The sequence below is a fragment of the Heterodontus francisci genome, chromosome 37 (assembly GCF_036365525.1).
Source record: "Heterodontus francisci isolate sHetFra1 chromosome 37, sHetFra1.hap1, whole genome shotgun sequence".
NCBI classification, from domain to species: Eukaryota; Metazoa; Chordata; class Chondrichthyes; order Heterodontiformes; family Heterodontidae; genus Heterodontus; species Heterodontus francisci.
This window is the reverse complement of record NC_090407.1, coordinates 25,758,240-25,782,466: the sequence shown is the minus strand read 5'-3', so window position 1 is coordinate 25,782,466 and position 24,227 is coordinate 25,758,240. Positions and strand designations below refer to the sequence as shown.

Here is a 24,227-nt window from a genome sequence, read left to right as displayed (position 1 = left end):
TGGTATATATTAACAATTTGAACGTAAATGTTGGGGCATGATCAAGAAGTTTGCAGACGACACAAAGATTGGCCATGTGGTTGATAGCAAGGATAGCTGCAGGCTGCAGGAAGATGGTCTGGTCAGATGGGCATAAAAGTGGCAAATGGAATTCAACCCAGAGAAGTGTGAGGTGATGCATTTGGGGAGGTCAAACAAGGCAAAGGAATACATGATTAATGGGAGAATACGTAGAGGTGTAGAGGAAATGAGGGACCTTGGAGTGCATATCCACAGATCCCTGAAGGTAGCAGGACAGGTCGATAAGGTGGTTAAGAAGGCATATGGAATCCTTTCCTTTATTACCCGAGGTATAGAATACAAGAGCAGGGAGGTTATGCTGGAACTGCATAAAGCATTGGTGAGGCCACAACTTGAGTACTGTGTGCTGTTCTTGTCACCTCATTACAGAAAGGATGTAACTGACTAGAGAGGATACAGAGATTTACGAGGATGTTGCCGGGACAGGAAAAATGCAGCTATGAGGAATGATTGGATCGGCTGGGGTTGTTCTCCTTGGAACAGAGAAGGCTGAGGGGAGATTTGATTGAAATGTACCAAATTGTGAGCGGCCTATTTGCCTTAGCAGAGAGGTCAGTGACTGGGGGTATAGATTTAAAGTGATTGGTAGAAAGATTAGAGAGATGAGATGAGGAAACATTTTTTCACCCAGAGGGTGGTGAGGGTCTGGAACTCACTGCCTGAAGAGTAGTAGAGGCAGAAACCCTCAACTCATTTAAAAGGTGTATGGATATGCACCTCAAATGCTGTAACCTGCAGGGCTGCGGACCAAATGCTGGAAGGTGGGATTATTCTAGGTGGCTTGTTTTTCGGCCAGCACAGACACAATGGGCCAAGTGGCCTCTTTCTGTGCCGTAAACTTTCTATGATTCTACATGTGAAACATAACGTGTTTTCAGATGATGTCACCAAGGGGTAGCATGTAGATAAGAAAGAGGAGGGAGCAAAGGATAGATTCCTGGGGGTCTCCAGGGGTAACAATGTGTGAATTGGAAGAGAGGTATGGAGTATAAAAACAAGGAAGTTATGCTAAACCATTATAAATCAATAGTGTGTGCAATTCTGGGCATCAAACATTTATGAAGGATGTCAAGGCTTTTGAGAGGGTGCACAGGATTTATTAGAATGGTACGTACCAGGGATGAGGGTCTTTAGTTACATGGAGAGACTAAAGAAGCTGGGATTTACTCCTTAGAGCAGAAAAAGTCATGAGAAGATTTAATAAAGACATTCAAAGTCATGAAGCGGTTCGGTACAGTAAATAAACAACTGTTTCCACTGGCAGATGTGTCAGTAACCACAGGACACAGATTTAACATAATTGGCAAAAGTGCCAGAGGTGAAATGAGGAAAAGTTCTTGAACGTACCAAGTTATGATCTGAAATGCACTGTCTGAAAGGGTGGTGGAAGCAAATTCAAAGGGAAATTGGATAAATACTCGAAGGAAAGAAAATTGTAATGCTATGAAGCAAGAGCAGAGGACTGGGACTAACTGGATTGCTCTTTCAACCTACAGAAGCCAAATGGCTGCCTTCTGTGTTTTACCATTCTATAATTCTAATGGAGGTAAACTAGGCATGGGAACTCATGCAGCTTCTTAACAACTGACAAAAAAGTGGCAGTGGCAGAGTCCCAAATGTTGGCTGACTTCATGAATTGTCAATGGAGAATAGTGAGCACCAGAAGAGCTGATGAATGTAGATATTTTAAGCACAATTGTTGTTCTTTGTGGACTTACTTCAGAAGCTGCATTTCATTCTGTCACTCAATTCCTTCCCCATCAAAGTACCAAAGGTAAGAATAATTTCAAAACAAAAGTGTTTCATGGAAGAAAGGTGGGAAAATGAGGGAGAAAATTGCTGAATTTACCTGAGGCGTCATGCTGCGTGATGGTAGATTTATTCCTCCAAACTGTGGATGGCCGAGGTGCGAAGGGTGGAAATTCCGCAATTCTTGATACACACGTGGATAGTCATGGAAGGAACTAGGGACTTGGTGCATGAGTTGAACACCATGGGAGACCATTACGGACTGAGACATAGGCAATCCAGGGGGAACATTGATCAATCGAGCTTCACTGTGAGGTGACTTTGCCATTTTCACCTCAGATGTTTTAGGGGCCTCTTTTGCTGGCTGAGGTGTTTTACTAGCAGGAGGAGTTTTAACAGATCCATCAGGGGTCCTGGCTTGTCTGGCCTCACTGTGGACATCACCTACAGCTGTCATAGATGGGTACATCATCCGAACGTCATGCAGCAGCATCTCCTGGGGGACATTGTATTGATCCAGTCGCAAACCTCCAGGGTGAATTCTGTAATCTGGCTGCATCACAAGGACATCAGGCTGTAAGGGACCTGATCCTCTTCTAAGTCCATGATAATGTAATAATTCTTCATCAGGTTGATGCTGATTGGATATCTGAGGCATACACAAGTCCCTGATAACAGATGACTGCGGTGTGTTTGATCGCTGCGAACGAAGTTCCATCTGAGGTTGCAGGACAGCCCTAGGGGAGGGATGGTGGGTCTCGGGCCTTATGCCATATGGAATACCTGGTACTGAAGGAGCATTCATTCTTACTTCACCCTGAGAAAGATGTCCTAAAGACACCACTTGAGTCTGCGTCACACTATGAGGAGGCATAATGACGGACTGCTCTGGCAAATGGACACCGGGAACAAACTGAGTCATAGTGAGACCAGCATTCAGAACCATGTTAGCATTCATTGACTGGGAAGCAGATGAGGTGCTACTAGGTTGGCATACTTTGGGAAATGGAGAAGGGGAATGAACAGATGTGCGTGGAGAATGGGGCTCCTGTTTAATGGAAACCGGCAGAGGCAGACCTCGTTCTGTTGGGGTGCCACGTCCAGAACTGATGTGGTTAGTGTCTGATTGCATCTTACTTGGCATAGCAGCATGGTGAGGGCTGATTCCTGGACTCAGGGTTGACTGCTGTGTTACTTTGACAGCTTCAATTTTGGGAACAACAGGCTCTCCGCCTTTTTTGTTAGCAGTTACGATGTTCGGCAGAAGATTGTAGACAATCTTAACTGTTCCTGGCTGAGAGGCAGTTAGTGCACCAGAATGGATAGCAGATTCAGATTTTTCAAGGATCTGATGCTCCTGTTTAACACTTGAAATCACAGGTGATGTGTTATAAGGCTGAGAGCCACCATGTCCTGCAAGTATGCTTGAGGAATGTGTGCCAATCACATTGCTGTAACCTGTTGGAGTTTGTGAACCCTTTGTCACAGGCTGAGATTGTGAAATGGGCTCCGGTTTGGCTTGTGACTTGGACACAGATTGCTGAAATTCTATATCTACTGCGCTAGCAGGTGGAATCTGGCTGATCGGAGCACTTATTCGTTGAGGACCTTCTGTCTTCTGGCCTGAGTAACTCAATACCACAACCCCTTCAGAGGTATTTACTCTCAGCCGTGGACTTGATCCCTGGTTTAATGCGATATTATCCCCTGGCCTAGTCTCATCCCCAATGAATGCCACTGTCCCAAGCTTGTACCTGTTGTTTTCAGTCAAGTTTGATCTATATTTCTGTTTGGTCAGTGACACAGTTGGGAGACTAGGTGACTGAGATGGAAGGTTGGCAGGGCCTCGGCTGTTTGCTGTCACCTTTGCCATTTCCTCTTGGTCTAAACTTGGTGGCATTCTGCTTATCACAGAAGTAACTTTGGGTGAGATCAGCGAACTTGCATGTTTTTCTTTCTCATTAAATGTTGGCATCTCTGCCAATTGTTGCCCTCCGGTACTGCTAGGTGGGACTGCAGGCTTCTCATCCAAGACCAGTTTGTTAATTTCACCTGAAGTGAAAGCTTCTTCTGTCCGAACTGAAGTCAATGGCTCATTTATAGCTGTAGTAACAAATGTGGTAGGGACACCTGTAGCTGACACATATTTTGGCTCCATGAGAATTTTCCTCAATGTACTGGAGTTCGTGTCAAGGTCAGAAGCTTTGGTATCTGGGGGAGGAGCAGCAGGAGGAGGAGTGGAACAAGGACGAGATGCCTCATGTCTTGACATCCAGTCTGGCACAACCCCAGAATTAATATGTGTAGTTCCCAAGACAGGTGCAGGAGTTACTGAAATCTTTGCAGTAGTGGTGGTAGGGAAAGCATTAATAGCTACTTTTGACATGCTTGGTTTTGGTTGAGCTTCAGGTGTATAGTCAGACTGTTGCTTTAGCTTAAAATATGGAGGACTTTTGTTATCTTTGTTACATGCTGAAGAATGCAGTGGATCCTGTGGTGAAATAGCTTCAGTCGCTGACTCCTTATCTGATTCAGAGACTTTCATACCACCAGGTCTACCCTCTACTAATTTAGTCAGGTTGTCTATATCACTCTTGGGAACACAAAGTGGTTCCACCACTGATTTTTTTGTAGATTTTTCTATACTAGTTTCTGCTGTAATACTGTTTGGTTTTAGGTCAGTACAAACAGGCATATGTTCAGGTTCAGAGCTGTTGCCATCTGCAAGTTCCCCCTTCCTGCTAGTGCTTCCTCGCCTATTACGCCTTGTCATTCTAGGTTTTATACGCCCTCTACGACTTGGAGTCCGTGGGACATCAGCAGGCTCTGGCAACGGAAGGTTCTCAGTTTTCTGGGAGATATTTCCAGACTGTTGAAGACACACATCAGCATCTTTTGCCTCAGCCACTGTAGTCAATAAAGCAGATCTGGAAACTGAACCAGTTGAAACTGCTGATTGACTGTCCACAACTCGAATTTTAGAAGCCAAATTGTCTGAGGATAGAGTTGGGGAAACAACACTGTCTGTTGAAATGGGAGTTTCAGAAACTACATTCTCTGCTGAGATCGGAGCTTTAGAAATCACACTCTCAGCTGAGACAGGAACTTTAGAAATTACACTCTCAGCTGAGACAGGAGCTTTAGAAATTACACTCTCTACTGAGACTGGAGCTTTAGAAATGACACTCTCCATTGACACAGGAGCCTTAGATATCACACTCTCTATTGAGACAGCAGCTTTAGATATCACACTCTCCATTGAGACAGCAGCTTTAGATATCACACTTTCCACTGAGACAGAAATTTTGCTCTCCACTGAGACAGGAACTTTAGAAATCTTGCTTTCCAATGAGACTGGAGCTTTAGAAATCACACTGTCCGTTGAGGTGGTGTCTACTGGCGCAGAAGCTTCAGAAACTATGCTGTTTGCTGAGGTAGGAGCTTTAGAAATCATGCTGTCTGTTGAAGTGGGAACTTCAGAAGCCATACTTTCTGCTGAAGAGGAAACTTCTGTAACCATATTCTCTGCTGAGGCAGGAGATTTAGAAACTGAACGGCCTGATGCTGGGGCTTTAGAAACCAAACGACCCGAAGCTGGGATCTTTGATGCCATGCGGTTTGAGGGTGCAGCCTTTGCCAACAAGCGGCCTGAGGCACCAACATCTGTACTGGACTCCAATATATTCACAATTGCCTGATCAGTTTCAGGCTGCAATGTGTCTGGGGGTGTAGGGAGTACTATTTGATCTTCAGAGATACCTGCCACAGTTTGTTCAGCAGGGTATCTTGGAGCAGATGGGAAGTTATCTGGTTCTCCTGATTCATCTGCAATAATGGAGTCAATGGCTGCTGCAAGCTCAGTTTCACTTGCCTGATGAGCAGGCTTTTCCACTTCTTCCTCTGGTCTAACATCAGGCTCATCTGTAGTCTCTTTGTAAGGATGTACAGTTGGGATTTCTGTTAATTTTGCAATGTTCTCCACTGCTCTTTCAAGTTCTATCTGCTTAGCACGTTGTACAGCTTCTGGTGAACATTCAAGTTTTGCTATTTCTTTTTCTGGTGATTTGGGTGGTTCTGAAAATGGATTACCTGTTTCTTCTTTAATGAGCTTGGGAGACTGACTGTCATTTTTCAGTGAGTCTTTCTTTGTTGTCCCAGTCACCTCTCCATCACTTGAGTGAAGAACATCTTTTACTTCTTCACTGCTAAGTCGTATTTCCAAATTTCGTAGACACATTTTGTCTTCACTGGCTTTTGCATTCCCCCCTCTCCCACACTTTAGCTTTGATCCTTTCTCTAAAGATCTTTTCTCTACTATCTCACCTGGACTGTTATCTGAAGGACACTTCTCTAATGCACCATCATTTTTGTCAGGTTTTTGGTCACTTACTATCTCAGTTCCCTCAAGGGAGGTTTTGATGATATTCTCACTTGTTGAACTTTGCTCAACTAAGGGCTCTGCAGCATCATCTGTACGTTCAGCACAAACCTCAGCTGATCTTGGTTCTGTTTTTACTCCTTTTTTTCCTATGTGGCTGCTTGGAGCTGCTGAAGAATGACTCTGTGCAGCTTTCTGTGATCGAGGTGACTTCCACCCTTCAACAGGTTTGGTGCTTTCAGTACTGTCTTTAGTTTCTGTTTCCTCAACCTCTTGTTTCACCTGGTCAGCTTTAAAACATGGCATCTCTTCACCTGGTCTACGACGGGATTTTGGAGGTCTTCCCCGTCGTGCTGGAGTTTGTATATTTGGCGATTCCTGAACTTCTTTTTCCGCCCTTTTCCTGGTTGAACGCAATGTATCTGGTGAGTCTTTTATTAGAGACGGGCCATCATCAACTGTGGCATAAACTGACCGCACATTTCTGCGTCTTGTTCTACCTAAAGGAAGACTTGGCTCAGCAGTTTCTGACTCAGGGGCAGAACTTGGAGACTTGGCTGTGTTTTTGGAAACCTTTTCTATGTCCAATTTCTGTTCTTGAAGTTTCTGAGCATCACCACGAGGCGATGATGACCGCTTAAGCTTTTCACGGTCTATCCTCTCACTTTTTCTTGTGACAGGCTTTTCTGTAATTGTTGTAGTGATTGCTTGAAGAGGAGTCTTTGTTCTTTTACTTTTGGAAGTCTTTTTCTCTTTTAAAATTATAGCAGGTTCTCTATCTACCTCATTGTCAGAAATCTGTGGATGGATCTCTGAATGCTCTTCTTTCTGATTGATATCCAGTTCAGCAGTGATAGGAGGACTCTTGTCATCTTTGTGCACCTCTGGTACCAGCTCTTTTGGGATAGGTTTGGAGGAGTCCGCATTGATCTCTCGTACTTCAGGTTCTGCATTTGTGCAGATTTCTTGTAAATCAGTTCCCCCTGGAGTTGGTGGTTTGGTATCCAAATAAGAGGGATGTTCTCTAACCATTGATTCCTGCTCAGTAACCACTAGATCAGAAGTAACATTTGCATCTAATTGCTTGTTTACAACAGGTTCCATTTCTTCACAAGGGCTCACACTAACAATGACAGGTTTCTGTGCATCAGCTGCAGGGACAGGTTCTGTACGATTCTCCCCCGAGCTGGAAACTACACTTTCTGCCACCAATGCTTCATTCACTGCTTTATTCTGAACTGTTTCTTGCTGTTCAGGAAGTACTGCCTGGAAATTTGTGGTAGGAAGTGGTAGTGGTGGTGGTATTACAGTCCTCAAAAGAGGCAAAGTATTTTTCAAATCTGATTCTTTCAGTTCAGATACAGGCTCTGGTGTTTTAGGTTGAACTTCTTTCTCAGTTTCTCGTCGTTCAAGTTCCTTTGGTTTCTGATCCTTTTCCTTTTCCTTCTGTTGCATACGTGTCAATTCAATGAACCGACTGTGAAACAAGACCACAGGTTCCTGTATCAGTTCTAGGGTATTACTGGAGCCATCTAGAGATCCCTGCCTTCCAAATAATCTACCAGAAATTACATCCAGATCATCTTCCTTCCTTTCAAGGTGCTGTAGCCGTTTTGAATCCTGCTCAAAAATTGAGCTATGCAGGAAGCGAGAAGCAAATAGCTCCTGTCTCTCCTGTTCATCTTCCTTATGGTCTTCTTTCTTTTCATCTATTTTGCCTTCAGAATCGGTTCTAATTTTTTTCTTCTTCATGTACCAAGAGGGGATTGGCCTCGGTGCTGATTCAACCTTTTCCTTATCTTTGTCTTTCCTAAAGCTGGCAAACCTAGAATCGCGATCTAGGAACGACCAATTTTCTTCTCGAGATGAAGAGAGAGACTTTGCCCTTTCAAGCAAAGCCTTGGTGTCGGGGGTAATTGTCTTGTCAAGTGCAAATGAGTAGAATTTATTCCTTTCTAGAGAGCCAGACAGCTTTAAGTCTGATAGCCTGTCCTCCCTATTCCGCAGGAATAAAGGTAATCTAGAACTTTCAAAAGATGTTGAAGCTTTAGGTGAATGGGATTTATGTTCATTATCCTCATCAGAATCAGATGGTACCTCACCTGGTTCCAGCTCACGCACGGAACGTTTGCGAATGCCATCTCGCTTTATAATGCTACTGGGAAAGCTAACGTCAGGTCTATTTGCATCTAGTTTCAAACGAGTTTCCCAACGAGGTGTCTCTTCTTCTGAGCTCTGAGACGTTATTTTAAATCTAGCCAAGTCCAGTATTTGTTCTCGCTTACTTGACTCATACGCATTGCATTTTAAAGGCTCTTCTCTAATAGGAACCTGAATAGTGGAGTCCAGTTTTGGAGAATCTTTAGGTTCTTTTGGTAGCAATGTCTGATGTGGGGAGTCATTATTATCATCCTCATCCTGATAAGACAGAATATGTCGAAATCCAGGAGAAAGGACAGTTTTCTCTGAATCCTCACTCAGCTGACGAGAACTCCTGTAATTTCTTTCTCGCTTCATGCTAATTTCAAAGTCAAAGTGATCAGTTTTTCTCCGTTTAACTGGAGGAGAGTCATCTGTGACATCCTGAGGTGGCTTCCCCACTTCATGGACCAAACTTCTTCTCTCAAATTCATCTGCATTTTCTTTCCTGGGGCTGTTGTATTTTTCCGATTTTGCCATCTCCATTTCCTGTTGCTGCTTCAGCTTACGGTTCTGCTCCATCTGTTTCCTATAACTTTGAGTGTAATCAATATCAATACCAAGTTTCTCATCTGCATCATTGGTCTGTAATTTCTCATGGGTAGATTTGTGATCATTTGTGTCCTCAGAGGTACCACTGTACTTTCTCTTCCGTTCCTCTCTTTTAATCTCCCCTTCCCCTGGTACCTCCTCAACGTGCGAAGGCAATGGCTGCAGAACTCCCTTATTCGGAGGCTTTGCTGTGTTCAGTTTCTTCAATCCAATTTCTTGAATTTCCACTGGTTCTTCAGATGGCTCGCTTAACCTGGACTGTGCTTCTATGCTGGGACGCAAGCCAATCCCTACAGAAACACTGGCAGATTCCTGTCCTTCTCTGGGGCTGAATCCCGGAATCACTTTTTCTTGCTTGACTTTTCTGTGCTCCCTTTTGAGAAATTCTTTTCGCACAGGCCTTCGGTCCAAACCTCCTTCTTTACCCACTGTAGGCAATTCTCTCCAGGCTGCCAGCTCAGGTTGCTTTCTTAGGCCTAGACGCAGTTCCTCTTCCTCTTGACTACCTCGCTTAACCTCTAACTTCTGCCTGTCTGTTCTTAAAGTTGGATCTGCAAAACGCCTCTTCCTAGCCTCCAGTTTGTCGATATCCATTGCATTGGGTGCTTCAGAACACGGTTCTGGTTTGAGGTTCTTTTTATGCTTGGTTTTTACTTCCTTATCCACAACCTCTATTTGGCTGGCAAGCGGTTTCTCTTTTGGCGCTTTTGGCCTGGTAGGTTCCAATTTTGACAGCTCTGTTTTTGTCTGGTCGGGTCGAGTTAACTGTACTTTATTCTGTTCTGCAGACGGAGATTTGACAGCGTCATTCTCTGGCTTTCCTCTTGGTTTCTCTACTACCAAGGGCTCGATCACTTTTGCCTCTCTCTCCTTTACACGAGTTAACACCACGCAAGGAATTAAATCTAAACGATTTTTTGAAGCTCCTTCTTTCTCTGCTTTTTCTTTCCCTTGTTTTATTTTACCCTTTAGTCCATCAGGGTTTAGATCTCTATCTAGTTCATGGTCTGTTTCAGAAGATGGGGAACTTGGAGACGGAGGTTTCACCTTCCGTATTTTCAGCTTCTCAATTTTCTCTTTCTTATCCAGTTTCTCCAATTCAGATTTTTCAATTTTTTTCGTTCTTTCCAGTTTCTCTGTCTTTTCTTTTCTTTGGGTCCGTTTGTCAGCTCTTTCAGTTTCAAACAGCCGATCTTTCTCCTTTTCATTTTTGTCGTAACGGTCTGGTCGGATTTTGTCTGGTTTATCAGCTTTATCGTATCGAGGAGGTGACAGTGAGCTGCAGCTACCACTACGGTCTGAGGATCGACTGTATATCCTGCGTTCAGAGTCCATACTGTCACTCTGATGCCTCTCAGACTGTGTTGGCGATGCACTGCAACTTTGAGCTCTTCTCGAGTGCGTTGGGCTTTGGCTTCGTTCACAAGTTCGCCTTTCATGATCTCGTTCTCGATCAGATTCGTAACGTTCTCTCTCTCTTTCCCTTTCTCGCTGTCTGTAACTGTACTCCCTTATGTCCTGTTCATACGGATCTCTATAGTCTCTATATTCCCGTGGATCTTCATAATAGCGAGGATCATAATAATCACCTTGGTAAGGATCCCACTCAGCATAAAAATCTCTACTTCTTGCACGATAGTCTCTACGAGGGTCTTCAGGAAATACAGCAGCTGGTCCCCTAACCGCATCGAAATAAGCACGATCTGCAGGATACTCGTGGTATGATCCCCTCCGATCCTCCCTGTTAATTAAAGAAATGTACATTAATTGAAATTTTTAACAAATCAATGGATGTACAAAATTAATTTTGTGTCTGTAAGAGAGTGAGGGAAATGAATGTGGGAAGGGGATTCTTTCAACTTCAATGATGTCTCAGTGGGGAACTGCACTGTCTGGGCTGGTAGTGAAATCAAAGGTCCCAGATTTGATCCCTGGTCTGTTAGCTAATATCAACTGAAGCACTGGCAGATGCTGCACAATTGAATCCCTTTAGTAGGTTATGGGTTGGGGGGGGGGGGGGGGGGGGGGGGCGGAAATCTATCAGTTTTCCTACTCCTGGATCCCAAATGTAAAGAATGAATATGTGGATGATGGTTGAGGAGAGATTTGGGCTCAAATGTGATGTCCTATCTTCTACCAAATTGATTAATCTGGCAGCACTCATTGTCTGAGCTCATACTTGAAGAACTCCTCTTGTGGTAAATACTTGAAATACTTGTGTATGCACAAGGTGCGGAGGTGTTGGGGGTCAGGGATGGGGGAGTTGAGAGGATTTGTTTTTCTACATAAATATAATTTTGTCAAAGATAAGAGGTTTTCTTTCACAGGACTAGATGGAACAAATTTAAAAAGGAAATAGACCTCATAAAATAATTTTCTGAGGTTTTGTTAATCCTTGCTTTATTCACTATTGTGTTTTCAAATTAGAATATTTCCTTTATGGCAAAATATTGCTTATTTGTTTGTAAACTTCTATATGTTTCTGTAAGTTTTAGTTGTACTTCAGGTCCCACAACTGGGAAAACAAACCAATTCTACTAAAAATGGATTAACTCCCTTCATTCTTTGAATTATATTTATTCTCCACTCACCATAGGAGTCAAATATAGCTTGACTGGTTCTGGCCATTGACATCTTTCTGAGTGTTATCAAATGCTGAACAGACTCGTTCCTCTTGAAGGGATCACATTTATTTTGATTTTATCCAATATTAAACTCAGCACTGAGTCAGGTGCTTTGCGTAAGTGAGTCTTTGGAAACAGCTAACTGCAAATGGCCATGAATATTGAGATCAATGGCTCCAGACTTCTTGTAAGTTCTCTTTCATTTGCTTTTCCTGTTTCTCAACTTTGTTTTGAATAACATGATACACACAGTTCAGTTGCTCTTTTAAGGGATTAGTTTGAGAACTCAAGGCAAATGTGGTCGGCAGTGGTGATATGTTCCGCAGCAAACATTTTATGTCCCAGACACCGCCATCACCATCCCCGGGTATGTCTTGTCCCATGGCAGGACAGACACAGCAGAGGTGGCGGCACAGTGGTATACAGTAGGGAGGGAGTTGCCCTGGCAGTCCTCAAGATCGACACCAGACCCCATAAAGTCTCACGGCATCAGGTCAAACATGGGCAAAGAAACATTCTGCTGATTACCACCTACTACCACCTCCCCCCCACCCACCCCCCAGTACTGATGAATCAGTACTCCTCCACGTTGATTACCACTTGGAGGAAGCACTGAGGGTGGCAAGGATGCAGAATGTACTCTGCGTGGGGGACTTCAATGTCCATCACCAAGAGTGGCTCGGTAGCACCACAAATGACCGAGCTGGCCGAGTCCAAAAGGACATAGCTGCTAGACTGGGTCTGCGGCAGGTGGTGAGGGAACCAACAAGAGGGAGAAATATACTTGACCTCGTCCTCGCCAATCTGCCTGCCACAGATGCATCTGTCCAGGTGAGCATTGGTAGGAGAGACCACTGCATAGTCCTTGTGGGGATAAAGTCCCGTCTTCACATTGAGGATACCCTCCATCGTGTTGTGTGGCACTATCACCGTGCTAAATGGGATAAATTTCAAACAGATCGAGCAATACAAAACTAGGCATCCATGAGACACTGTGGGCCATCAGCAGCAGCAGAATTGTAGTCAACCACAATCTGTGGACAATTAAACAACTAACTAGAGGAGGTGGCTCCACAAATATCCCCATCATCAATGCTAAAGATAAGGCTGAAGCATTTGCAACAATCTTCAGCCAGAAGTGCCGAGTTGATGAACCATCTCTGCCTCCTCCTGAAGTCCCCAGCATCACAGTTGCTCGTCTTCAGCCAATCTGATTCACTCCACGTGATATCAAGAAACAACTGAAGGTACTGAATACTGCAAAGGCTACGGGCCCTAACAATATTCTGGCAATAGTACTGAAGACCTGTGCTCTAGAACTTGCTGCGCCCCTAGCCAAGCTGTTCCAGTACAGCTACAACACTGGCATCTACCCGGCAACGTGGAAAATTACCCAGGTATGTCCCGTACATAAAATGCAGGACAAGTCCAACCCGGCTAATTACCGCCCCATCAGTCTACTGTCAATCATCAGTAAAGTGATGGAAGGTGTTGTTGACAGTGCCATCAAGCAGCACTTGCTTAGCAATAACCTGCTCACCGATGCTCAGTTTGGGTCCTGCCAGGGCCACTCGGCTGCAGACCGCATCACAGCCTTGAATCAAACATGGACAAAAGAGGTGAGGTGAGGTGAGAGCGACTGCCCTTGACATCAAGGCAGCATTTGACCGAGTATGGCATCAAGCTGCCCCAGCAAAACTGGTCAATGGGAGTCGGGGAAAACTATCCACTGGTTGGAGTCGTACCTAACGCAAAGGAAGATGGTTGTAGTTGTTGGAGGTCAATCATCTCAGCTTCAGGACATCACTGCAGGAGTTCCTCAGGGTAGTGTCCTGGGCCCAACCATCTTCAGCTGTTTCATTAATGACCTTCCTTCAATCATAAGGTCAGAAGTGGGGATGTTTGCACAATGTTCAGTACCATTCGTGACTCCTCAGATACTGAAGCTGGCTGTGTAGAAATGCAGCAAGATCTGGACACTATCCAGGCTTGGGCTGGTAAGTGGCAAGTAATATTCGCGCCACACAAGTGCCAGGCAATGATCATCTACAACAAGACAGAATCTAACCATCTCCCCATGACATTCAATGGCAATACGATCGTTAAATCCCCCACCAACATTCTGGGGGCTTATCATTGACCAGAAACTGAACTGGAGTAGCCATATAAATACCTGGCTACAAGAGTATGTCAGAGGTTAGGAATCCTGCGGCGAGTGTCTCGCCTCCTGATTCCCCAAAAACCTATCCACCATCTAAAAGGCACAAGTCAGGAGTGTGATGGAATACTCTCCACTTGCCTGGATGGGTGCAGCTTCAACAACACTCAAGAAGCTCGACACCATCCAGGACAAAGCAGCCCGCATAACTGGCACCCCATCCACAAACATTCACTCTCTCCACCACTGACGCACAGCGGCAGCAGTTTGTACCATCTACAAGATGCACTGCAGCAATGCACCAAGGCTCCTTAGACAGCACCTTCCAAACCTGTGACCTCTACCAGCTGGAAGGACAAGGGCAGCAGATGCCTGGGAACACCACCATCTGCAAGTTCCCCTCCAAGCCACACACCACCTTAACTGGGAACGATATTATACAAAATTATGAGGGGCATTGATAGATTAGATAGGAAGAAACTTTTTCCCTTAGCGGAGGGGTCAATAACCAGGGGGCATAGATTTACGGTTAAGTGACAGGAGGTTTAGAGCGGATTTGACGAAAAAAATTTTCACCCAGAGGGTGGTTGGAATCTGGAATGCACTGCCTGAAGAGGTGGTAGAGGCAGGAACCATCACAACATTTAAGAAGTATTTCGATGAGCACTTGAAACGCCATAGCATACAAGGCTACAGGCCAAGTGCTGGAAAATGAGACTAGAATAGGTAGGTGCTTGATGGCCGGCACAGACATGATGGGCTGAAGGGCCTGTATCTATACTGTATGACTCATGTCCCACTTATCATCCCATAAGCAGTCAACACCCAAGCAAGGCAATCAACTAATGCTCCACAGAAATTGCACTGGCACTGAGCAAGGATTCTCAATCAGTCCTTGCTGACTGAGGCTCCCAGTCAAGCAATGTCTTACATCTTGATTTTAAATGTCTCATCCTTGTTTACAAATCCCTCCATGGTCTTGCACCTCCCTATTTCTGTAATCTCCTCCAGCCGCACAACCCTCCAAGATAACTGCAGTTCACTAATTCTGGCCTCTTGTGCATCCCTGATTTCAATTGCTCCACCACTGGTGGCCATGCCTTCTGTTGCCTAGACTCCAAGCTCTGGAATAACCTCCCTACACCTCTCCACCTCACTTTCCTCCTTTAGGACACTCCTTAAAACCTACCTCTTTGACCAAGCTTTTGGTCATCTGACCTAATATCTCCTTTTGTGGCTCAGCGTCATACTTTGTTTTATAATGCTTCTATGAAGCTCCTTGGGATGTTAAAGGCGCTTTATACTGTTAGGAAAGGCTCGAGGAATGATTCATCTACAAATCAAACTGGTCACCTTGATATTATGTAATAATTTATTGGTTTAACCTTTAATACATGCAATTTCTAAATAATTGTTCAGACTAAGCTTACTTTACACTCTGTGGCTGAAGATTTGAGTCTCATCGTTGGGCAACTTTCTTAAAGTTTCTGTCCCAACAGTAGAAGACTCTCAGCTTGATGGACACATCATTCCTGAAGATTTTCATCAGGTTACTGGAGTGATAGTTTTGTCTTAAAAACTCACTTGGTCTTAATTGCATTATACTAAGTACACTTATGAATGGAGTTTAAAATGTTTTTGGTTTATGAGTGAGGCACAGCTAAAAAAGGCTGAATGGAATTTTTTGTTATAAATAACACTATTAGACAAAAGAAACAAGTATAGTATGCAGAAAATGTTTCCTTTCCTCAGACTGTGTGTGTTCATTATAATTTACAGGTCATAATTGCTCAAATGTTTGCCTGCCAAAGTTAAATGACATTCCTGGATTAAACAGTTGTAATAAACAAATTGTCTAAATACTAAGTAAAAACTTTAAACATAGTCCAGGCATTTAGTATTTCTATAATGAAAGACTTTGACACTGCAGTTCTCATCATTCAAGAAGCCTTTTTTTAAAAAATGTTTTCACTTGCCTTCTCTCAGCAAAGATTTCATATAAATCTCTGATGTCCTGCCCAGAGACTTCCATAGAACGATAAAATGCCAGCTGACTCTCGCGATTTGCAAAATCTACCTACAAGGAAGAAGTCTCATAATTAGACATTAAAAGCAAAGGCAACAGTTACTAAACAAGGGAAAAAACATACAATAACAACTGGATATTTGATTGCAAAGTTGAACTGGCAGCAAATGGTGTTTTTTTTTTAAACATGCTTCTGTTCCTTGCAAGACATTAAACTGTTTTTCCAGTTTGCTTGCCAACCACAATACCACTTTTAACTGCAGGATGCCAATAAATTCTGCTTTTTAACATCGCAAAATGTTAATTTTAACTTGCTGGGTTTTTTCTTCAGATTTTAACCTGCCAATCCCCTTCAATACTTGCTACTATTTCATGCTCTGGTTTTGCATAGAATGCATCTCGTCTTTTGTCTCGTGCAATGCCATGGAATTGGGGAGGGGCAGGAGGGGAGGTGGGTGTTTGTCTGCGTGTGTGTGCGTGAGAAAGAGAGAAAATAGGGAACACTGCTATGTACATGTACCTGTGCAGAAAGAGGGAAAAAAAGAAAAAGAGAGGATATATCAAGAGTGAAGAGAACAAGAAGTGCATTGTTAGTATCCCCATGAACTCTCTCATACTAACCTTTATTCTATTTCCTCCAATCTTCCTGCCCTTGGTCTCCTGCACCGCTGTTTGTGCGCATTCAATTTCATCGTACAACACCAGAGCCATTCCTTTTTGACGATCCAACACAATCTGTCCCAGGAGGTAAAGAAAGAAGTCAGCTAATTCCCTGAACAGGAATGGCATGTAACTGATAGATATACAGCAGAACCTCTCTAGAACACTGTATTGGGGATCCTTACAAATGTGTAACATGAGAAGAGGTAAGTTACAGAGATTGCATTTGATATAATTTGCCTGTAAGTAAGAGAGACATAAATAGAGTGGGCTATCAGAGGTCTTATCAATAGAGATGATAGTGAAGGATGTATTATAAAAAGCATGCTTATACAGCTTGCCCAGTGAGGACCCTGCAACAAAATCTATTAGAGAGGAAGTGTATCAGAGTGATATTGTAAACTGCAGTTTGATAGAAGGGTCATAGGTATAGAGTATACTATATTGTGGAGTTAGTGTGTACCATGTAATTGGTTTCACATTTTTTTCAAACCTTTGAGCAACTGAAGTGCAAAATAGAAGTTTTGAATGAGACTCACATGCTAGTTGTTCAGTTCAATATCCTTTTTATAAACTAGTTAGACACATTAGGTGATTATTCTTCCAAAAGCCAGTTTTAAAACTTACAATGCTGATAGCTAAGACCATGGCGCTCTGACATCACCCAACACAGATTATAGCATGAACAGTGGCTCTTTATTGCCAATACTTATGTTCAGCTTCACATACACCCACTTCAAACTATGAAATGGACGGATGACAAGCAGCTTCAGACTGCACAAGTTCACGTTTCTAGGAGGACCTAGATTACTTTTTGGCAAAAACAACAGACTGGTTGGAAATAGACAACAGGCCAATCAGCATCTGAAAGAGAAAAGACAGCTCAATGTTTCAGGTGGGAGCCTTCATTAAAAGTGAGATTTGAGAAAGGATCTGCACCCAAAACACTGAGGTGCTGCATTTACAATGTCTTCTGTTTTCATTTCAGTTTCTGAGTATTTGTGAAAATTTGAAGAGAAAAGCATTATGAAATTGACGGTTCTGAGAGGGGCATCCCAGATGCAGGCAGGTGAATCTGTTTTCAGCATTCTAATGTTTAAATTGCCTAAGGAAGCAAATATAATCTGACAATGGAACTAAACTCTTTAAAACAGGAATTGTAAACTCAAACAAGAAGATCATATTTAAGGCCTATGATTTGTATTAAAATGCCACTTTTAGGTTCTTTAAGGTAGCATATAAAATTGAAAACTAACTAGACCAGTATTCCCTCAGCTATGCACTGAATGTCATTTGCTCTCATCAGAACATGAAATGTATTGGAGTATTTGAGGGGAAAATTGAGAATCAAAAAATTTGCCCAAAACCCTCTTAAAGAATTTTCAAAAATAAATTGGAAAAATTATGACTTTTTTGCTGCCAGCTGTTAATATGTTGTGAAATGTAAGTGAATGGTTTCAACAAGGCACTTACTTTGAGCACAGGTCCATAACGACAGAAATGCCTGGACAAGTATTGTTCAGTAATGTTTGAAGATAGACCATCCAGCCATACACAGTTAGTTGGCATGCTCTTTCCAAATCCCAGCTGGAGAAAGAGAGAGAGAGAGAAGAACAGATGTATTTAAACTGTAACAAAACTCACTGACCTGAATACAATAGAACTAAGCTACATTACAGATTTTCACATTACCAAAATCTACTTAACCGGCTCACCCCAAATTTACAACAGCTACTACCAGTCATCACTGTGACACAGAATACACTACATAAAAATCTTCATAGCAGATAATTGGTACAGAAACATGATGCAACTCTGTACATAATTTATACTGTTTTGCGAACATCTTATTCGTCTCACTTCCTTTCAGGTATCATTCATTATTTAACAGCTGAAACAGAGCCTCAGCCTTTCAATGTTCTTCTGGATCTGGTCTTTAGGAAGTGCGTTAGTTGACTGGGATGACATTTCAAATTTCTCTCATTCCATTTGGGGATGCACTATTCCTTTCCACCAGAGCTGAAATAATTGCTCACCAAGTATTGACACAAATCTATGTTTTATAACTCCAGGCCATAATGTCCTGAAGCACTAACAAGCAACAGGCTAATATGAAAACATTTTTACATTTATACAGGAGACCAATGTAGTTCTACTAGGAAAAAATGGCAGTCATTTATGCAAATACAACTACGCTAAGAGGGTCACTCATATTGCTTTTGTGCTTGCAGTCAATTCTACTTCAAGGATTACATGATACATGATAGTAATTACTATTACTGAATGGTAATTGAAAAAGATCAATAAATATTTTTGGTCTATGCCTATCATATTCATTTGGGCTAACTGAATTTTAACTGGCATCTTTATTAAGCAATTGCTCTATCTAGATTCCATATTAGCAAAAATATAGCTTAACTTGTAGTCACCTTCGACATAACACAATTCACTGACTAGATATTCTTACAATCTATCTAGGTTCACCCGTTAAAGTAGTGCAAAATGTGCATCATATTGATGAGTCTTTGCTTTCGATTCCAATTACAAGATGCAAGAAAGGGAACTGTGCTATGTTTTAGGACATGCATTCTTCCTCCATGATTCCCCATATAGTGAGTTCCCAATCTCAGCCAAACTACCAGTTAGGAAAAAAGCAATGTTCCAAATGGAAGTGAGAAATTGTAGCATGTATCTATTGGGATCACTCTTGTACATTACAAATTAGGTGCTTCAATCACAGAGGCCTGGGAGAAATTTATCTGCCAGTTCACTTAGTCAACAATGGCGCATGAGCTACAGGGTGACATGTGGGAGAAAAATAATTTGCAGAGAAGAGGAAAATAGAGCAGACTGATCCTACAATGTATATCAATGGATTCTCAGTCAGGAGAGACCAGTGTCAGGTAACAATTGCACTCAGGCCTCCCCCGGAGTTCAGCTCAACTTTGCTTGTCTCAACCTCATCTGAGAGAGGAACAGTGATGCTTGCCTTCACACACTGCTCAATCACAGCCCAGGTTGGATGACCAAAAGTGGCACTGATTATATCCACTGAAACATCTGCAGGTTGGAAATTCTACCTAACATGCCAAGGAGAACAATATTAAACTTGGAGGGAGGAAAGAGAAAAGTAACTAAAGAAAACAGAGGGGAATATTACAAAAGTAAAGTTACAACAAAAAACAGTATACAAGAAATTGTTCAACAGAAAATTCTTACTAATATTTCACTGTGAATTCCTGATAAGTGAATATTCCTGATAAGCAAATGACTGTATTTCTCCTTCCTGACCTTGAGCCGATTATTTCCTAAGTACTCTCCGTCCATTTTCTTGATGGCTTTGCAGACACTTGCAATGTCACAGTACTGTAGGAAGGCGTATTGAGGAACCCCATTTACCTTCTTGATGTCAATATCCTGTCATTTTAAATAAAAAAAAGACAATAGCATGGACTTTATGGTTGCGTCTCATCACAAAAAACACATTCTTGTCAATTTTTAAAGTTTTCTATTTTAATTATTTTCTTCTTTTCGCTTTCCTCATTAAAACAAACAGGGTAGTGAAAGTAACATTTCACTTTAGTTTGAACATTTTATATTTGTTTTTATGTGAAAAAATAGTGTACCACATTAACCCATTGTCATTTGCGATAGGGTCTGAGGGAGGAGAGAGGGGAAATGAGAAGGTTATTTGAGGAAATGCAGTGCTCCACCAGAATGGCAAGGGGGAAATCATGTCCACAAATATCAAGACACCTGCTTGGATAATACATTCACTGTGTCTTTTCTTATTTGGTTGCTGTTCATTTGAGCAAGAATCAGCCTCATTCCTCCTCATGGATGGTGGTGCTTTAATTCATGTCAAAGACTCGGTACCAGTTAGGACTCAACATCAAACTACTCCAATTCTTTGACCCATGAGGCATTTATGCTATCATTTGGAAACAGAACATTTCACATTTCTGCTACAATTCAGTTTGCAAATGATGCCCCAAGTTTAAATGAAGCAAACTGTGCCAGGTCAGTGGCTGTTAGTATTTTGTAGATTCCATTTTGTGTGGAACAAGGATGAAATGGGAGTCATCATAGGCTCTTTAAAAACTCTGCTGCCCAGATGCTTTTCCACACTAAGTCCCACTCCTCCATTATCCCATCCGTCACTCACCTTCATTGATTCCCGGACCCCAAATATCTTCAATTCAAAATTCTGAACTTTTGTGTTTAAATTCCTTCAAATCCCCACCCATTCTTTCTACCCTTCTAGGTCCTATTAATAGATCAGGCTGGTTGGTCAATCCTCAACAGCACCCTGGAATGTTGCAGACCTGCCCAGCTCAGGTATCTGGAGTCTATCAGAGGGTTGACTTAGATTCATTCTTCCATCATCAGGCACATCATCTCGACCCTGGTAATCACTTTTACCCACCCCCAGGGAGGAGTCACTAGGTGGCCATTTGATAATCATAATAAAGACAAGCACAAAGTAAACAACAAATGTAGGTTATTCACCAAGAAAAAGAGATGAAATACAAATCACAAAAATTGTGCAATGAGGTAATGTTCTACACAAGGCCTTGCCCTGCAAAAGTTCTGAACGATAATCAAGATAAAGGATAGCTAGAATGTGGATAATGGATGCTTTAAAAATGCTGTAAAGCTTTAAATCATTTACCCTTCCAAGTCGAGGGGTTCCTAGAAAGGATGAAATCCTGTCATCTCAACAGTGACCAACCCAAGCAGTGTACATACCACAATCTCCCCAAAGCGTTCAAAGATGTTTCGAAGATCTCCATAGGTTGTGGTTTTCTCCAGATTCCCAATAAATAATGTTCTCGTGGCCTTTGGATGAAACTCATCTATTCGGTCATCCAGTGGTCGAAATTCATTTTCGCTTTCCGTTTCTGCAAGGGGTCCCAAACAAAAAAAAAATTCGAAAACATATTATGTCACCAGAACACTGCTCATGCTTATTCTCCAAACTATCTTCAATTTCACAATATACATGAAAATAAAACTACTTTAGTGTGGTCATGCAGTCATTAACTCTTTTCCCAATCCTCATTCAATTCAGCAACGAAGGTGTATTAACTTGACGACTATACCGTGCCGTACATCTATCAAATAGACTAACCTGGCCCTAGCTTTACAGTAGCTTTCAGGAAGTCAAGATAAAGCTAACATTCACAGAAGTCATCTAAATCATTGGTATTGTAATATATCTGACGGACCATTTGCAGCCCTCTCCTCTTCATCTGTGACCTATGGCAGATCTTTTACTGTTGTGCATATATCTGGGGCTCCATTAGCATCCTCCCCTGCCATGAGATGTTGCTGGAGCAAAAAATCAGCACTGTTTCCTATACTTTTTCTGTCCAGTATGAGAAAGTACGGAAATGCTATCAAAAGCATACTTGTTGCAGCATCCATAAGGCAAGTAAAAATGCTTTCAGAACTATTGATCCTACATACCTTCCACCCATCCAGTCCAATCAGTAAATTTCTTATAAAGCCAGGAATGAAACCAGGAGTGCAGTATATAGGGAATCATGCACACAGACCCACATTCCAGCACCCTGTGGTGCATAATGTAGTGACATTTGAGAATAGCCCTTGAGCATGATACTCCCACAGGCTGTAGCAATGGAAGTTATTGAGTAACACAAATCTAAGTCCATGCACCTCTCGTCGCTTCAGCAAGATAACAGACAATGCACAATTACAGCTGCTACATAAATCCCCCAAAAATTTGAAGATATAATTAACTTAAAACACAGATATTCCTTGTTTTCACAAAGCCTTTGCCATGATGTGCATCGTACTGCCACATCCTTACTCTCGGCCTTGCCACTACTGCTCAGTAAACACCTACCTGGGCCTGTCCATGCAGTAACTTCAATCTGCATACCAAAAAATAACTTCCCCTTTGACGCATTCATAGCCTTCTCCTGGTCTTCCTGTTGTCGGAAGAACACAAGACCATAGCGTTCTTCAGATGCACCATGGATTTGCACAGATGTTACTTTCCCATACTTCTTAAATTCATGGAAAAGACCATCTTTAAGGCTTGTGTCTAAATGCAAAAATGAAAGCTTTCAGTGGATTGTAGTTTGTGTGATGCAAGATATTTTTTCTTCAATTTAATTAGTAATCAACAAGTGATCTCCAATTTCACAGCTGCTTACATCTAATACACTCTTCTCCTCTGGGATGGGAGACACTCTTGGCTTTCAGGGATTCTCAGCTAAGAGCTATCAAAATCTGAGAGAAAGGTGAGCATTGAACATTGTTGCAGGCAACAGACAGACATTACGACCTCTGTAAAACTAACTGGAGGGGAGGCTGGACTGAGCTGCCCAAGAGAAGATTTGATTGGCTACCTGTGACCAATCATTATAACTGTTGGGCTTTCCTCAATTCCAAGTCAGATCGCTTCTATTCGCTTCAATAAGTGTTACTTACTGAAGTTGAAAGAAATACAAAGAGTTAAAGTGCAGTGAGGATCTAGATCTCCAAAAAGAGGAAATCCTAAATCTATATTTGCAATTTATAGATAAGTATAATTATGGCAAGCTGTGAGATTGTAAAAGATGCTGTTCCTGGATTAAACAAAATGGGCAGCTCCTATTGAGTGCTCCTGTAGAAAAGCAGAGATCAACTTTAGTGTGAGCTCTGATGTTAACTTCTGTACACGGCCTAGACCCAAGTATTCACAATTACAATTTATTCAGGAAATATTTATATCAACAATGAATGCAATTCATAAGTATCTCACAGCCTGAAGCTTTTCTTTAAAAAAAAAATGTCCCAAGGAAGAAACAAATGAATTTTGGGCTGTGAAATTAAAACACAGTCTTCAGCTGAATAGTAACTGTCTGAAGGATAGAGTTCTGGGCTTTTGGACTTCACAGAAAATTCAAGTCTGATCCATTATATAATCTCAAATCCCAAGAAATTTTTGATTTGAAATTTGCTTATTCCACCCCTGCTTTCAGTTTTGTAGAATTGTTAGTCCGACTGAAATGAATGGAGACAGGAAACAGGAAATAAACAAATGGCATTTTTTCTAAAGTGTGCTACACCTAATGCACATGTACTATTTTTTCTTTCCACTTTTCCTGCTAATTTTCTCTCCTACACACCTGAAGGCATTTATTCCTTATTGAAGTACAATTCTACAGGTGGCCTCCAGGACTTGCACAAAAGGCCATTTTTCAAGTGCACCTCAGGCAGTGGTGGGGTCATCACCTGATTCCACCCTCACCAATGTTCCTACATGCATTTCCAGAAAGAGTATTAGGCAATGATCAGGACCAGGAAATATGAACCATTTTCCCTTCCCTAACCTGGTGATTCTGGGACAGACTGAAGATCCCATATGGCCACTGTGGCTAAGATCAGCTAACTAAGCATAGAAGGGAATTAAACTTGGGACGGCACGGTGGCCTGTATAATTCATCTCGTCATTGTCTTAACTAGCTTTGTCATCAGTGTGCCTCCTGAGTAAAGTATTCATAATGACACCTTCTAATGTTCTGCTCCGATATCACTTTTGATTTTCCATTGCATGTCTGTAACAATCACAGAAAAATTTGTTGTGTGAATTGGGGAATATTTTTTAAAGCAATCAACAATCCTTAACTTATTTTTATTTCCATTTGTGTTTGACACTAGGGCACATTAGGCAGGTTGGATATGCTTTTAATCAGGTTGGTCTCTACATACAAATTGCAAAATCTCTTCTATTCCACCCCACTATCATTTAATTACATTTAGATAGCCTTATTTTCCCTAAAGAAATGG

The 24,227-nt window shown here is 42.1% G+C and overlaps 1 protein-coding gene across 1 annotated transcript in view; it reads right to left on the bottom strand.

Annotated features, from left to right (window-relative positions):
• The window catches only part of LOC137352188 (msx2-interacting protein-like), a 125,701-nt gene that overhangs the window by 21,601 nt on the left and 79,873 nt on the right, over positions 1-24,227 (bottom strand). The window contains exons 5-11 of the mRNA XM_068017377.1: positions 22,297-22,497; positions 21,177-21,328; positions 19,719-19,844; positions 17,901-18,014; positions 16,389-16,502; positions 15,714-15,818; positions 1,931-10,696 (exon numbers count right to left, since the gene is read on the bottom strand). Of these exons, the coding sequence (XP_067873478.1) occupies positions 1,931-10,696; positions 15,714-15,818; positions 16,389-16,502; positions 17,901-18,014; positions 19,719-19,844; positions 21,177-21,328; positions 22,297-22,497 (9,578 nt within the window). The remainder of the gene's footprint in view (positions 1-1,930; positions 10,697-15,713; positions 15,819-16,388; positions 16,503-17,900; positions 18,015-19,718; positions 19,845-21,176; positions 21,329-22,296; positions 22,498-24,227) is intronic.